Below are 15,795 nucleotides of genomic sequence, written 5' to 3'. Positions count from 1 at the left end.
CACCCTTCCCCATGCTGGCCAGGACTTTTAATATGTGCTCAGATTTTCCTGCACAGTATTTCCCTCCGTAAAATGCTATCACAGGGTTTTTCATCTCGATATTCCAGTATCTGCAGTCCTTTGTTTCTCTATTTCCCTCCATAACCTTCAGGAAGCTCAGGACCCCCCACGCAAATAAACACGAACACAGATGTCCAGTTCTTCCTGAGGTATGCTCACCGGTAATTTCCTGTCTGTGTCCCAAAGTTGAACTTGTCATGCAGTCCAGTGGCAAAGTGCTAGCTTGGATTATGTTGGGGAAAACTGTCTGCTGGACGTGTATCAGGTTAGACCTTGTGCAGATTCAGCAACCCCATCCATTTCAATGGAAAAGAATGGCTACTCTAGGAACGATTGTTTCAGATAACCAATTAAAAATGGAAATTAGATGAAAATAAATTATTTAGCTTTTTTTGGTATTTTTATTTTCTTTTATATTCCTTAAAATAATCCATATATTTTTAATAGTGCTATTAATTTTAAAGTTTTATGTTTTAATGTTATTAATACAAAATATTCACCAGTATGAATTTTGTATGACATCTTTGACAGTCTATCAAGCCTGTGAATATGGTTTAGCCAACTGAAACATTTTCTGTGGGTGGGTTTATTCAGGCCCCATGAAGTTACACCATTCAGAGTTGGAAGGCCCTACCAACCATGGTAGAACTGGCTCTGTTCAGGATCTTCTCACTAGAAATCCGCACGAGGCAAATGCAGACAAGACACACAGGAGAGCGCCAGGAAATTCCGGGCTTTTTGTTGTGCCACTCCCAGGAAATCACACGGATTTGGATCCAGCATGGAATTCTGTCCAGGGCTGGATTGTGCTGGTGGTAAGCCAGCAATTCTATAGAGAATGGTTATCCAGTTACAGTGCATGCAAGTCCATACTTTAGACATCCGCATCTGTGCGCTGCAGTGTGGAAGTACAGAATGCACCAAGGACCAATGGCGATGCATCTGATTGCCTTTCATTCAGTAATGCTCAAATTGCCAACCTTCACTGAAATGATAAGTGCTTTTCTCCAAACATTATTATAATTAAATCGGTTTAATTAGTTTACACGTTGATGTGTGACTGCTGGCGAATGGTGAACGTGAGACATTGCTTCCAGCATGATCAAGCCCATTTTGTTAAAAGCATTATAATGCCTTAGTGGAAACTGGATGGACCACAAAGTCTTTCATATGAAGAAGATGTTGTTTTATTAATTAAATTCAAGCCAAAATTAGATTCAGCAAATTAGAATAAGGTTCAGTTCAAAAAGAAAAATATTGGTAAACTAATCAACAAATTTTGGAACTTTATCTACTTAAATTATTTCAAGCCTTAGATTTGTTTTTGATGCATATGTATTAATTAGCATTTCAGATACAAGATACACAATCTGTTAACACTTACTTTGATAATGTTTAATTAGCTCATTCAGGTCAGCAAACATAATTCTAGGGGAAATGTAAAACCCTCCACTGTCCAAACATCGAATCTTGTAGTGTTTCACCACATCACCCATCTGAGGGTCAATATCTCTCATTGACAGCGAGTAGCTACCTAAGCAAACAAGATTAAAGAGTAGTAAGTAATACAAGTAAATCATGTTGTGTTAAAAACATTAAAACCTGCTTCCTCAGTGGAATGTGAAAACTGAGGGCAAAGTTAAGATCATACCTTTTGACGTTTCACTCTCTCTAATGAGGAATGAACCAGGTTTATTTCCAGGTGCTAGTAACTGTCTCTCTGAATCTTTGCGGCTGATATCCTTAAAGAACCACCTCAGAAATAACAAGAGTGCGAACATTTAATTTGCATATAACATTAAGAAAAATGAATTGCATTTTCTTGAAGTTTACAAAAGTAGCAACATACTCTTCAGTTTCCAGTGTGTTGACCGCTGCTACATAATTACTTGGAATAAACCCCTCTTTCCTAGTTACGAGAGACTTGGCTTTCCACCATTCACCATGCCTGGAAGAAAATAATGGATAAGCACAGTGTTAAGTATTAAGACAATGTACTGTCCACAGTCTTTTTGTTTCTGTACCATTTTCTGCACAAATCAATACTGATGGAGATTGACCTCCATCAATAGATAGCATTTTTCCTCAGACGTTGAAATCTAATAGTCATGTTTGGCAGCCTGACGTAAACCCTTGGCCCAACCGTCATTAACTTCACCCTCAAGTCTCGAAATGGTGAAGTAAAAATCACTGACAAGAACAAGCAGATGTCAGGATGTGTTGAACATTTCTCACAGCTGTACAGCCACATACTAGACATTTCAGGTGGTGTTTCTGGTCACTTCAATTATAAATCTACTGGCACAATTAGATAATGACCTCTGGCCAAGTAACATAGCAGGGTCATAGCAACACAAGCAAGTGGAAATCATGGGGGGTGGGGCAGGGGGTGTGTGCAGGGGATGGCATCCTAGCACCAGTGTAGGAAAGTTAGTCTGCTATATCATCATCTCCTTACACAGTGTGGAAGGAAGATCAACTGAAGGACGTGTGACTTTTGGTTAGGATGTTTATTCTAACTATCAGCATCAAGACAATGGTGGTGGTAAGATAGACAGTAACTGAAGAACACATGTGGGTAGGAGTAGGATTGGAGCAAGGGGCAAGGCAAAATCTTAAAGAGATGCCCTTGTAAAAGTAACCATGGCTCCACTCAATTCCTCCTTAGCTGTGCCGATCCAGAACTCGGCCTCACAAAAGCCTGCTTTTGCAATGAGGAACCTGCAACATTCATTTGAGCAAGTGATATTAAAACACGTTTTGTTGTCACCTTGTCAGGACAACTCCACGATTATGCAAACTACACACACACACATAGCAGACTCAGGGTTTTTGATTAAACAGCCCCACAAAAACTGTGCACAAGAATTGCCAACCCCTTGGGTAACTTCTGATAAATATCTATGATGCTGGAGGAACTCAGCAGGCCAGGCATCATCCATGGAGAAAAGCAGGCAGTCAATGTTTTGGGTCAGGACCCTTCTTCAGGACTGAAGATAGGGAAAGAGGAAGCCCAGTATATAGGAGGGCCAGCTGAGTTAAAGCCCTCAGCGTTCTAAGATACAAGATCTTTGCTGAAAACATCTGCAATCTGACAATAAAACTTATGATTGATATATTGCAAATTTTTATGGACTATTAGTAATATTGGCTGATTGTATATGTCTTAATGATATATGTATGTAAATGCATTAAAGTGCACTACATAGTCTGCACAGCCCATCGCGCCCCAACCAATTGACATGAGTTTACAGCTCACGTTCCGAGATCCCACATCTCGGGTTTGATACACCCATGCCCATTGGTGGGGCTCTTGCTAACCTTAACCAGCCACTATCCATCTGGCCTTTATCATTCCCCTTGCATCAGGGTGGGGACCCATTCAACCAGTGGGTGTAACACGTAATACTATGAAAAGTGCACCAATGAATCTTTGTGATTAAATGTTCCCCTCCTATATATTAGGCTACCCCTTTTCCCATCTTCAGTCCTGAAGAAGGGTCCTGACCCGAAACGTTGACCACCTGCTTTTCTCCACAGATGCTGTCTGGCCTGCTGAGTTCCTCCAGCATCATTGTGTTTTTCGTCTGGATTCCAGCATCTGCAGTCCTTTATTTCTCTGATAAATATCTACTTGTTTTCCTATTTTTGATGCAAATTCTAAACTTTTATTCCAAGCTATTGAAGGATTTACAAAGCTAAATACATAACTTTGATTATAATCTCTAAGGTGCATTATTTAATATTTATTTCTATGAATAGGAAAACGTTTCTACTTCCTAAAGGACATGATTCAGCACAGAATTCTTATGGCTGGAAATCAAACCCACATGATATACTAACATCTGTCAAGTCAGCTGGCGTCAGAAGGAAATGCGTTACTAGTCAGGAAATTTCTGACACCTCAGGAAAGATTGCGTGTGTGGGTGTGTGTGCATGTGCGTGTGTATATGTACACATATTCAAATACATAGTAGCACACATATCAAACACTGGAATGGATGTGGAAACAGTGAATGAGAACTAATGAGGCTTTTCCGTTCTAAAGTACCTTTAGCATAATAAAAAGTACAAAAGCACATCAAGTATGGGAGCACATACCAAATGCCACCAGGAGGATTAGGAGAAGTAACAAAATTATGGCCAGAACGATAGCCTGGGTAGAAACTGGCCGAACGAGTTTCATGCCTTCTTAAAATAACTGGCGTCAATCTTTTTTTCTTTTCCAGCTATGCATACAAGCTATGGATTCAAAGCACACTGGGTAGATTTTACGCAAGGTTTCCCCAACACTCCACCCTGCCAATACAATCAATCAGCATTTTTAAGTGTGAGTGGGAAGTTGGAGATCACTGACAAAGCCACTGCATATGTGACACTATTTCTGGTCTGGAACAAAATTAGCCTCATGTTCTAGAGAAAAGGTGCCATTTCCCTTTGTAGTTCCTGCCTTTAAGTTACTCTAATACAGCACAGTCTGAAAAAGCAAAACATCTTTTGTCTGTTCTTTCTGTATGTGGGAGGCAGGGCAAAGCTTTGTTTTTAAAGCAGAATAAACGTATTGGGAACATCATCTCTGTTTTTGATCCAAGCAAATCTGATATGAGTTATTAAACCTGCGTTGGTAAGTGATTTTTTATGGCTCAATGAAGTGGGCTATAGAGAAAGTATGTAACGACAAAACAATGCTCAAATAACTTGAGGTTACCACCTTTCTATTGATTATTTTTATAAAAGTAAATTGTGCAACTACTTTAAACCAAGTGAAACTGTGTAGTACTGAGGTATTCCAGATTCAGCATCTTTTACACTACAACATAAGAACATGAGAAAATAAGTCTAGGATTGGGACCATTCGCCCCCTCAAACCTGTCCTACCATTCAATCTGGTCATGGCTAATTTACCTCAGTCTCATCTCCTCTTCTATGCAAGTTCCCAATAGCCCTCAATTCCCCAATCTTTCAAAAAATTCTCTCTCTCTAATGGTCAAGCCTCCACAATTTTCCTGGGTAAAGAATTCCAGAGATTTATCACCCTGTGAGAAAATGTTCCTCTGCACTTTGAGTTTAAATGACCACCTCCTTATCTTGCAAGGACATTCCCCTTGTTTGAATTTTCCCACTAGTGGAAACATCTAAACACCTAGCCTGCCTTGCCCACTTAGGATCTTGCATACTTCAATGAGATCACCCCTCATTTTCTAAGCAAAGAATACAAATCCAATGTACATGACAGACAGCCAATATAGGCCCAACTGGGTAAGAACAATAGATTTCCTTCTCCAAGGGGTACCAGTGAACCAGATTTGACTGTGATGCCCGTCCTGAAACTAGGTTTTCATTTCAAACTTACTTTGCTACTCACCCATCACTCTCTCTTTTATTAATTCCAAGGAATATAAAACTGATTTCCTTAGCCATTCATGATAGGACGACATTCTTATCTCAGGATTACTTAATTAATTTGTCAGGGTCTGCTCAGTCATGGTACCAGAGGTCAGCACAGTCTTTAAACTTCAATGAGAAACAAACATTTTCCTTGTTCATTATTTGTTCTTTTCCCCAACAGCTTTGTAACCTCACCCCATTTTTGTACAATGGGTCAACTTTCATTTATTCTCTGCTGGCACTTTGGCAAAAAACTTGGACCTCCTTGCAAGTTAATGGGTTTGTGACTTCATTGTAGAAGTACAGTGCAGAGGTCAGATCCAGTGCATTTGACCTCTCACTCCACCCTTGGACTCACTACCGTGATTAGTTAACAGATGAACTTCGTTTCTTCTTAGCTTCACACCAATCGTGACAGTCATGTCATTTCTATCACAATCCCATTCATTTCAATAGGATCCAACCTTCATTAACGGTGCAAATTTAGCTGCTTTTGATCATTTTTGTTTATTTTGTTTTTTTTAAAATTAATTAACATTAGGCATTTTAAAATAATTTTATTGCAAACTTAAGTCTATTTCAACTGAACAGAAGTGTCTGTGGTCAAACAGCTATCAATCCATTCGGGGTAAGGCCCCACTTCTCCTGCCCGAGAGCAACTCCATGTTTTGTGGATTGCCCATGTCAGTGAGGCCATATGGCCACAAAAGATTAGTGAAGCCATTGGAATTGTGCAAGGGCATGTTCAATGCATGGGCAGTGCTGAGCACAATACAGGCTATAAAAGGTAAATTAGACTCCTCTGTACTTTCCAGAATAAATTTAAATAGTCTAGTATATCATCATTTGGACAGCCAACATTGTTGGTGAGATTATACTAAATTAAAATATACATAGGAAAACAGTCTAGTGCAAACAAATTGTGAAAAGCGATTATTTAACCATGAGATACAGTACACAAAAAAATACTGTAATCCATTCCTGAGCAAACAGCATAGATTGTCAGGCAGTTTGTTCAGGCTTCTGTGATATTATTGTTGGTATGAAAGACACACAGAACTGGATTGTTGTTGACTGAAGAAACAAAGGCACCAAGGTGAGCTACATTCTACACAAAACCAAATTTAGAGAGTTGTAAGGGTAATATAGGACTGTCCATCTGCACCAAACAGCAGCAAAACAGAGATATTCTGTGAAAGGAAGTAATGGAATTGGATTTATTCCTGCTTATTTTGAAAGTCTGAACTCTGACATATTCAAGTGAATTAATAAAGAATAATGGACTACGAAATGTGGAAATTCTATTCACAGCATGTTTTTATCTGTACTGGATTTTCAGTGGAATTTATTTCCTTCAATAGTCAGTCATTTAAGCTTTGTTTATTTGATGGCTTAAATGTGAATTCCTTTCAGCCACAAACTGATGGTTAATTGCTTCCCAATGTTGGAAGATAAATTCCACACAGTCCGTAATTTGTTCTCCACTTTAAAAACTGACAAGACCATCATTTAATATCCATACCTCATTACCATCAAGGTAATAGTGGCCCTTCTTAGAACCCTGCATTCCTTATGGTGAAGAAGCTCCCACAATGCTGCTATTGCTCCCATAATAAAGGCAGTGCAAAGCTTGGGAGGTGGATTTAAGGCAGTGACATTTCCCTGTCCGTTTTCCCTTTGTGCTTCTGGGTGCTAGATATTGTATGTCTAGAAAGTGCTGTCAAAGGAACATTGGCTAGTTGCTGCAACACAGACAGAATACAGTGTTGTGAGAGACACAGAATGTTAGGGGTGATGAACTGGGTGTCAATTATCTAGGTTACTTTATTCTGAAGGATGTTGAGCTTCCTTAACCCTGTTGGAGCTGTGTTCATTCACGGATATGACTTGTGCCTTGTAAATGGTAAAAAGGCTTTAGAACATCATAGACTCTGCTGATACACAGCTTCTGACTGGTCTCATAGCCTGCCTAAGTGCTGTTTGATAGTGCTGTCTATGATTCCTTCCATTTTGCTGATAACTAAAATTAAAATGGACGGTAATTAGATAAATTGGATTTGTTCTGTTTCTTGAGATCAGTATAAAGCTAGTTAAGTTTGCATTGTCAGCTAGATGCCAGTGTTGTACCTGTACCAGAACAACTTAACTGGAGGCACAACTAGTTTGGGAGCACCAAAGTTCAGTACTATAATCAGAATATTATCATGCTCATAGTATGTACTGTATACAGTACACTTGGCAGTTTCTTGGTATACTCATTGGAATAGCTAATATTTTTCCAGGGCTCTAGATGTAGACATAGTATTTCCCCTGGCTGAGGCATCTAAAAACTGTCATAAAATAAGAAATAGGCTGTTTAAAATCAGAAATGAGAAGAAATTTCACTTCCCAGAAAGTAGTGAATCTTTGGAATTCTCTAGCCAAGAGGCATATGGAAGTTGTCAGTAAATTCAAGAGATATCAATAGATGTTTAGATATTACAGAAATCAAGGAATATGGATTAGCGAAGGAAAATCTCACCAATTTAAAATAAAACAGCCTTGATCTTATTACATCTCAAAGCAGCCATTTCCTACTAACTGTTCTTTATGCTCTTATAATTAATTGAATTAGCCAAAGCTCGAGGAAGAGAACAACGGATAATTCAACTTGCTGATGTATCTTTAGCCTCGTCTGTTGTGCTCAGTCTACATTGATGGAAGAAAGGTTCACCCAGATCACTCCTCCCATTTAGTGTATAGTTGATGACAACAACCAGTTCTTCAGAATCTTTATCTGATAGATTGTGGAATCTCTTAGCTGTGCATATTTTTTGCTGTTTAGAAATAGAAACCCCCTTGGAATTTTGTTCATTTCAGCCTCTCATTCTTCCAAACACAAGAGATCCGTACACAATATTTCAGATGCAGTCTCACCATGGCTAAATATAATTGAAGCAAGATGTCACCATGCTCTAGCTCTCAGATCCTTTTTAGCATGCATGTAGTCCCAAGATGCAGTTTCACCAGGAAGGCACCTCACTTTAAGGCAGATCTAGCTGCTCTTGGGACGCACTTCTACATTCCTGATTGAAGCACGATTACTGCCTTGGCTTGTTGCCAACAGTGAAGTGAGGGATTTCCTGGATTGATTTAGCAATGAGCTGGTGGTCATAATAGGCCAAATGATCTTCCTTACAAATGAAACACAACTTCAGAACATGTAGAGCAGATTCCATATTATAGTAAAACTCCAATTACCTGGCATCTAATTGTTTAGAAATCCAGCATCTAGCTTACACATAAGTCTGCACTGAGCTGGGATGCAGAATGCAAGTAGAGTCTGCAGTGTTGGGATCAGGAACACTGGGGATCAGGAACATGGGTAGGATTGTGACTGGAGCCAGGGCTGGGGGCCACAATGCTCCTCTATTTCTTGCTCCCTTTAAATTCGCTGAGTTAATTGGAAAATTTATCATACAGCTGTTTAAAAAAAGTGAAATAAATGTGTGTTTGGGCATTAATAAGAGTAACATCCAATAGGTTGGAAAATCTACAAAGTCCCAAGGGTGCTGTATTATTGGAATTTTACTGTAATTGCTCATCACTTTAGATGTGCATGAACATGCAAGGTAGATGAGCTATTGAAACAACACAATTATTAAAATACCTCAAGAACTACTTCACTTTTAACCTTAGTGCCCTTTCCTAGAAAATGACTGCTCTAATCATAGCCAGTAACTACTTATGTTTGGAACTTGGGTAATGAGAGAATAGACTTTGTCTATTCACAATGGCAGATGATGCAGAAAGGGGCAGCATGCAAAACAAGATAACAATTTAACTATAGAGCAACAAAAATAATGCCAACAGCTCTTCATTTTCTTGCTGCAGATGAGTATAAATGGAGGAAGTAAGTACTTACTCTTCAAGCACTTTTAACTTTTCACCTTTTTTGAAATTCAAATCATCTTCATGGCTTCCATCAAATGAGTATAAGGCAATAACAACTTTGCCATCGTTCTCTGTCTCAGACACATAGAAGGTATGGTATTAATTTGATTCCATAAAGAAACAGATATCCACATTGAAATTTTTTAAATATAAATTTACCTTCAAATTTCTGAAACTTCTGCCCAGGTAAAAGATGAGTATCCTTCTTCGAATTCTGGAACAAGATATTTTTATTCAAGAGTGCCAATATTGTAAATGCCAAAATATTTAAAAAGGTGTAAGTTCATTAATTCAAACCACTTCCCCAAATCAGATCATCAACATTGGATTTTGTTCCCCACATTTCAATATACAAAACAATCAAATGATCATTAGCTTCAAAAGATCCAATAATAAGCAAAGTGCTCACAAGCTCTGCTTAGAATAAAGAAGGCATTAAATCTTGTGGCATCACAAGTGGATCACCTGAATAGCTTTATCCCTGTCATATGGAAGTGAATCATCCAAAATGCACAAGAAACAAGAGCATGCTTTTATATATCTTAAGTGTTAATGTATTAATTCCACAGCATAGAAAATACAATTCTGACTGCATTGCTTTTCAGCAAAGAATCTTCCAATTGTTGTATATTACAACCAGGTTGCATGATTATATTAAAATAAACAGAAATGCAGATAATTGAAGGAAAGTGTTTTCCCCTGTCAAAGCATACCTTACTATGGGTCAGTGATCAAGTTTTATGGTTAACACTGATGAACTAGAGCTATAATCATTTCACTGCAATAATACCAAACTCGAAAGGTTACCACTAGAAATCTCTAACGAAATTATACAGCAGTGCTTTGTACATGAATGTTAAATATTTATAAATGCAAGGTAAAGCAAAAGCTAATTAAATATAGGTGAAATTACATGATCAAGAAACAGAAGGACAAATATTCAGAAGATGTCTCATTCCTAAAACAGAAGTACTGAACAGTTGCTATGGGCTTAACCAGCACCTATTCATGTTAATATAGTCTGAAAATTATTCAGGATTGAGATCACCAAAAAACAAGTTTGTTTGGAGCATGCAAGCTTACTGCTCATTTCATGACAATTGGAAACAGAATCAGAATTATCATCACTGACTTACATGACATGAAATGTGTTATTTTGTGGCAACAGTGCAGTGCAAAGACATAAAATTACTATAAATTACAAAAGTAAATAAATGGTGCACAAAAAAAAGGAATAATGAGGTTGTGTTCATGGGTTCATGGACCAGAAATCTGATGGCAGAGGGGAAGAAGCAGTTTCTGAATTGTTGAGTGCAAGTCTTCAGGCTCCTGGACCTCCTACCTGATAATAGTAATGAGAAGAGGGCAGGTCCCAGATCGTGAGGGTCCTTAGTGATGAATGCCACCTTCTTGAGGTAACACCTCTTGAAGATATCCTCGATGGTGGAGAGGGTTGTGCCTGTGATAGAACTGGTTGAATCTATAATCCTCTGCAGCCTCTTGCGATCCTATGCATTGGAAACTCCACACCAGGCTGTGATGTAACCAGTCAGAATGCTCTCCACCGTACATGTATAGAAATTCTTAAGGGTCTGGTGACAATACTAAATCTCCTCAAACTCTGAACAAAGTAGAGCCACTGATGTGCCTTCTTCGTGATTGTGACAATGTGATGTCGACACCAAGGTATTCAAAGCTGCTCACTCTTTCCACCGCTGACCCTTCAAGGAGGACTGGTGTATGTTCTCCTGACTTCCCCATCCTGAAGTCCACAATCAATCCCTTGGTCTCGCTGATGCTGTGTGCAAGGTTTTTGTTGTGACATCACTCAACCAGCCAATCTCACTTCTGTACACCCCCTACATGCTATCCAAGATTCTACCAACAACAGTGGTATCATTGGTGAATTTATAGATGGTGTTTGAGCTTTGTTTAGCCACACAGTCATGAGTGTAGAGAGAGTAGAACAGTGGGCTAAGCATGCATCATTGAGGTGCGCCTGTGTTGATTGTCAGCGGGGAGGAGATGTTACTGATCCGCACCGACTGTGGTCTCTCGATAAGGAAGTCAAGGATCCAGTTGCAGAGGCCTAGGGTTGGAAACTTGGTGATTAGTACTGAAGGGATGATGGTGTTGAACACTGAGCTGTAATCGATAAACAGCAGCCTGATGCATGTTTTGCTGTTGTCTCAGTGCTCCAAAGCAGACTGGAGAGCCAGTGAGATTGCACCTGGTCTAGGTCTATTGCATCGGTAGGCAAATTACAGCTGGTCCATGTCCTTGCTCAGGCAGGTGTTAATTCTAGCCATGACTGACCTTTTGAAGCACTTGATTATGGTAGATGTGAGTACTACAGGGCGATAGTCATTGAGGCAGCTCACCCTGCTCTTCCTGGGCACCAGTATGATTGATGCCCTTTTGAAGCAGATGGGAACCTCCGACTGCAGCAGTGAGAGGTTGAAGATGTCCTTGAACACTCCAGCCAGTTGGTCGGCACAGATTTTCAGTACCCTGCCAGGTACATCGTCAGGGCCTGATGACTTGCGAGGGTTTACCCTCTTGAAGGATCTTCTGACATCGGCATCTGAGACAGATCTCAGGGTCACCAGATGCTGTGGGGATCGCACAGGTGTGGTGTTTTTCTCCCTTTCACAGCGTGTATAAAAGGCATTGAGCTCATCAGGGAGTGAAGCGTCACTGCCATTTATGCGGTTAGATTTCACCTTATAGGAAGTAATGGCAATGCAAACCCTGCCACAGTTGTTGTGCATCCGATTGTATCTCTACCTTCACTCAGAATTGTCTTTTCACCCTCACAGTGGCCTTCTGTAGGCTGTACCTGGACTTCTTGTAGGATTCTGGATCGTCAGTCTTCAACGCCTCAGATCTAGCCCTCAGCAGAATGCGAGTCTCTTGGTTCCTCCAGGGCTTCTGGTTTGGGAAGACTTGGAATGTTCTCAAAGGTACAGTCCCATCCATGCAGCTCTTGATGAAATTGGTGATGGCTGTGGCATATTCATTCAGACCCGTAGATGAATTCCTGATTGATGAATCGGTCCATTCCACCGATTCATAGCAGTCCTGTAAATGCTCCTCCACCTCCCTTGACCATATCTTCGCCACCTTCACCACTGGTGCTGTGGTCCTCAGTCTCTGCCTATATGCCAGGAGTAGGAGTACAGTCAGGTGATCGGACTTGCCAATGTGCAGGTGTGAGATGGCATGGTAACTGTTCTTGATGGTGGTGTAACAGTGATTGAGTGTGTTGCCTCCTCTGGTTCCACAGGTGACATGTTGGTGGTAGTTGGTCAGAGACTTCAAGCTGGCCTGGTTGAAGCCCCCACGATGATTGGGAATGCATCAGGGTGCGCTGTCTCGCGACTGTTGATCATAGGACTCAGCTCTTCCAGTGCCAACTTGGCATCTGCCGGGGGTGGAATATACACCGCTACCAGGATGATGGCGGAGAACTTCCTCGGCAGGTAGAGTGGACGACACTTGACCACCAGATGTTCCAGGTCAGGGGAGCAGGGCTGAGTTAGAACCGCCACATCTGTGCACCAAAATGAGTTAATCATGAAGCAAACGCCGCTGACTCTGTCTTCTCTCAGTGGCTCAGTACTGCACATCAGCTGACCCATTCCTGTACTAATTTACATCAGGGGTCCAAGCCTTAAAGGGCACTGAGCTACAACATTGCTGGAAATACATGTGTTGTCTGCCAAGATAGTTGCCCAGTGACACTGCATGGTAGCATGTCTCCTGCTTTTCTGACCTGGATTTGAACAACTTGATGGATGAGCCAGGAGTACAGGAGGTATGAACTCTGCACCGGGGCAGCCAGGAGAACAGATGAAGAGGTGGCAGGAAGTGGAATGAATAACCCTGTACCTGAGAACTATGCAGGAGGAAATTCCAGGACCCTGGAAGATATGTCATGGATAGTTCTCTGGCAGTGAAAACTGTACCTCACACATACAGTACAACACTCCCACTGCTCAAAGACACTGAGCCTGCAGAGGAAGCCATTTCTCCAACATCCCTTTCACACTCCTCACCATCTGAGCCTTCCAACAACTCACTTAGGGCAAAGGTCACTCCTTGCACACTGTCACAGTAAATGAACTGTGACAATCATTCAATTACAACACTTAGATATTGACTGGGACTTACTGGACAAGGCTGCCTTCAACAGGCGTCTATCCCAGTAAGCAGGAAAGAAGCCCTTCCAGTCACAAAGTTCCACCTGACTGGAGAAAAGAGTCCTCCTCCTTGTTTGTTCTGGGGTCACTTAGGACATAACACCCAAGGATGCCATGGGTTTATATGACATTCACATTTCCACAGGACCTCGAAAATGACTCCTTTCCTCAGCAGTAAATGTATTCCTCGGGTGTGCTGGGTCCTACTTCTAACAGTGCCACGCACTCTTCACTATTATTGAAGTCTCAGGAGATGCCAATATTTCCAGCAACCCATCACTCCTATTCCCCATTGAGGGACACCTTCCCACAGAGCAGGAGGAAGGTGAGGAAAACACTGTGTTCACACACCTGACACCACCAGGCTGATTGCACCACTAAGGCAGAACAGGCTAACTTTTCACCTGGCATTAACAATCTGCAGTTAGGCAATAGAAATGCACAGAGGTTGTGTATCAGTCCTATTCCAGGAGGTTCCAATGAGAATCAAGATAGCAGAACATACGTGGGAAGGCTAGTATGGGTCCACATGGAAATGCTTGTTGTATCATTTGCAAATTGCAAGAGGTGTCAAGAAAAATGAAATATTCCATCTCCAACCCAAATATGCATCTTGAAGTGTTGCAGATCACATTGGCAGGCAGCAATAGCTGATGGAAGGTAAAGTCTACTCTATGATGGTGCTGGTAGAAGCTAGGCAGAATCTTTACACCTCAGAGGAATGCAGGCCAGTTCTCATGGTAAATGTTGTGCAAGCTTGTAGGTTTAACAGTAAACAATGGTTATGGCATTCAATTGCAGGTTGACTCTAATGCAATGGAAACAGGGACTGGAAATCAAACAGTAACCTTCCTTGCATGGGACCTGGGCAATTGAATATCAAAGGCAGGTGGGATTCATTTATTACTTACCTTTCTGGGTATGGAACCAGGAGAGGAGGATCCTCAAAAGAATTGCAATTCAATCAGATTAACCTTGACAGTGCATCCCTTTACCATCTGACACCTGTTCTACCACCTCCCCCTCCCACCTTGGGCAAGGCGGGAGGGAGGGGGTGGGGAGATGGAAGGGCTTAGGCAGGAGTCCATCCTGCCCGATAACAAGATTGTTGATGGTGCAGCAGAAGACAATGATGCATCCAAACACTCTTTGGAATGTACAACAGAAATCCCCCAGAGCTGTGGAGATACCTGAATCACATCTAATGGCCTTTTCAGTGAAGGTCCTGGTGGAGCTTTGGTTGTCATTATAAAGGAGAGTAGATGCAATGACAGAGTCAGGAGCCAAGGAACCTCCATGATCGAGCCCTTTGAGAAACAGCTGCTGATTCTGAATGGAGGCCAAAATTCCTGGAAAATGGCATGCCACTGAGCCTACAGGAAGCCCACAGTCCTTGCAAATCCATGTCCCCACCAACCTGAGGGTTTCTGCTCTAGAAGAATGAGCCAGAGTCCATTTTGCCAAGATAAAGAGCATCAGTGTCCTCCCTAATGCCGTAGTGCAGAGCAAACTGGGATGGGTGGTGTGGAATGAGTTGGAGGGTAGGCTCTTCAGGATGTCAGTGATCTTGTCCTCCATGGGCAGACCAGTCCAGGCACACATACATTGTTCCTCAGAGAGCTGGAGGTAGGAGTATGACTTGGGAAGGACATCCGTGGAAACAAATCTTTCTTCCACACCCCATCCATCATGGTCCACAGACACACTAACCTGCAGCTTCAGCTCATGCAGCACATCCAGTGGAATCACTGCATGTACCCATGGGCAATGAAGTAACTGGACTTCGCTGTGTGACTCTGCGCTCATTCTATTGCATGATCACAAACTTTGCACTTCTCAATAGGATCTCTAGACTTATTTCATCTGATGGGAAGACATCAAGAAGAAGGGAACAAGGTGACATCTAGGCAAACCAGCTCATTTTGGAGGAAAATCAAGCAGCATGTTTCCTGCAGATAGGATAATAGAAATTAGAAATTATTTCCTCCAAAAGGCAATGAAAACTGAGTAAAATTGGTGCTCACAAGGGGCATTGAAGGAAATTAAACTGCAAGTGAAATGAAGATCCAATAAAAAACACATCATAACTTTGACTAGACCAGCAGACATGAGGGGCTGAATGGTGTAGTTCATTTTATCTGCAATTCTTTGATCAAGAGGCAACTACACTGGATCAAAAAGTGGGGAATGGCATGGTAAATGGTGGCAAAGT

The 15,795-nt window shown here is 41.3% G+C and overlaps 1 protein-coding gene across 3 annotated transcripts in view; it reads right to left on the bottom strand.

Moving 5' to 3' along the window:
- lyn (LYN proto-oncogene, Src family tyrosine kinase) overlaps positions 1-15,795 on the bottom strand; it is a 101,086-nt gene that overhangs the window by 42,892 nt on the left and 42,399 nt on the right. For all 3 annotated transcript variants that reach the window (XM_052023974.1, XM_052023973.1, XM_052023975.1), the window contains 5 exons: positions 9,541-9,595; positions 9,353-9,452; positions 1,910-2,008; positions 1,712-1,815; positions 1,445-1,594 (listed from right to left, as the gene is read on the bottom strand). In XM_052023974.1, coding sequence (XP_051879934.1) covers positions 1,445-1,594; positions 1,712-1,815; positions 1,910-2,008; positions 9,353-9,452; positions 9,541-9,595 — 508 coding nt within the window. The remainder of the gene's footprint in view (positions 1-1,444; positions 1,595-1,711; positions 1,816-1,909; positions 2,009-9,352; positions 9,453-9,540; positions 9,596-15,795) is intronic.

The sequence above is a fragment of the Pristis pectinata genome, chromosome 9 (genome assembly GCF_009764475.1).
Source record: "Pristis pectinata isolate sPriPec2 chromosome 9, sPriPec2.1.pri, whole genome shotgun sequence".
Classification (NCBI taxonomy): Eukaryota; Metazoa; Chordata; class Chondrichthyes; order Rhinopristiformes; family Pristidae; genus Pristis; species Pristis pectinata.
This window is presented reverse-complemented; position numbering and strand designations above follow the sequence as displayed.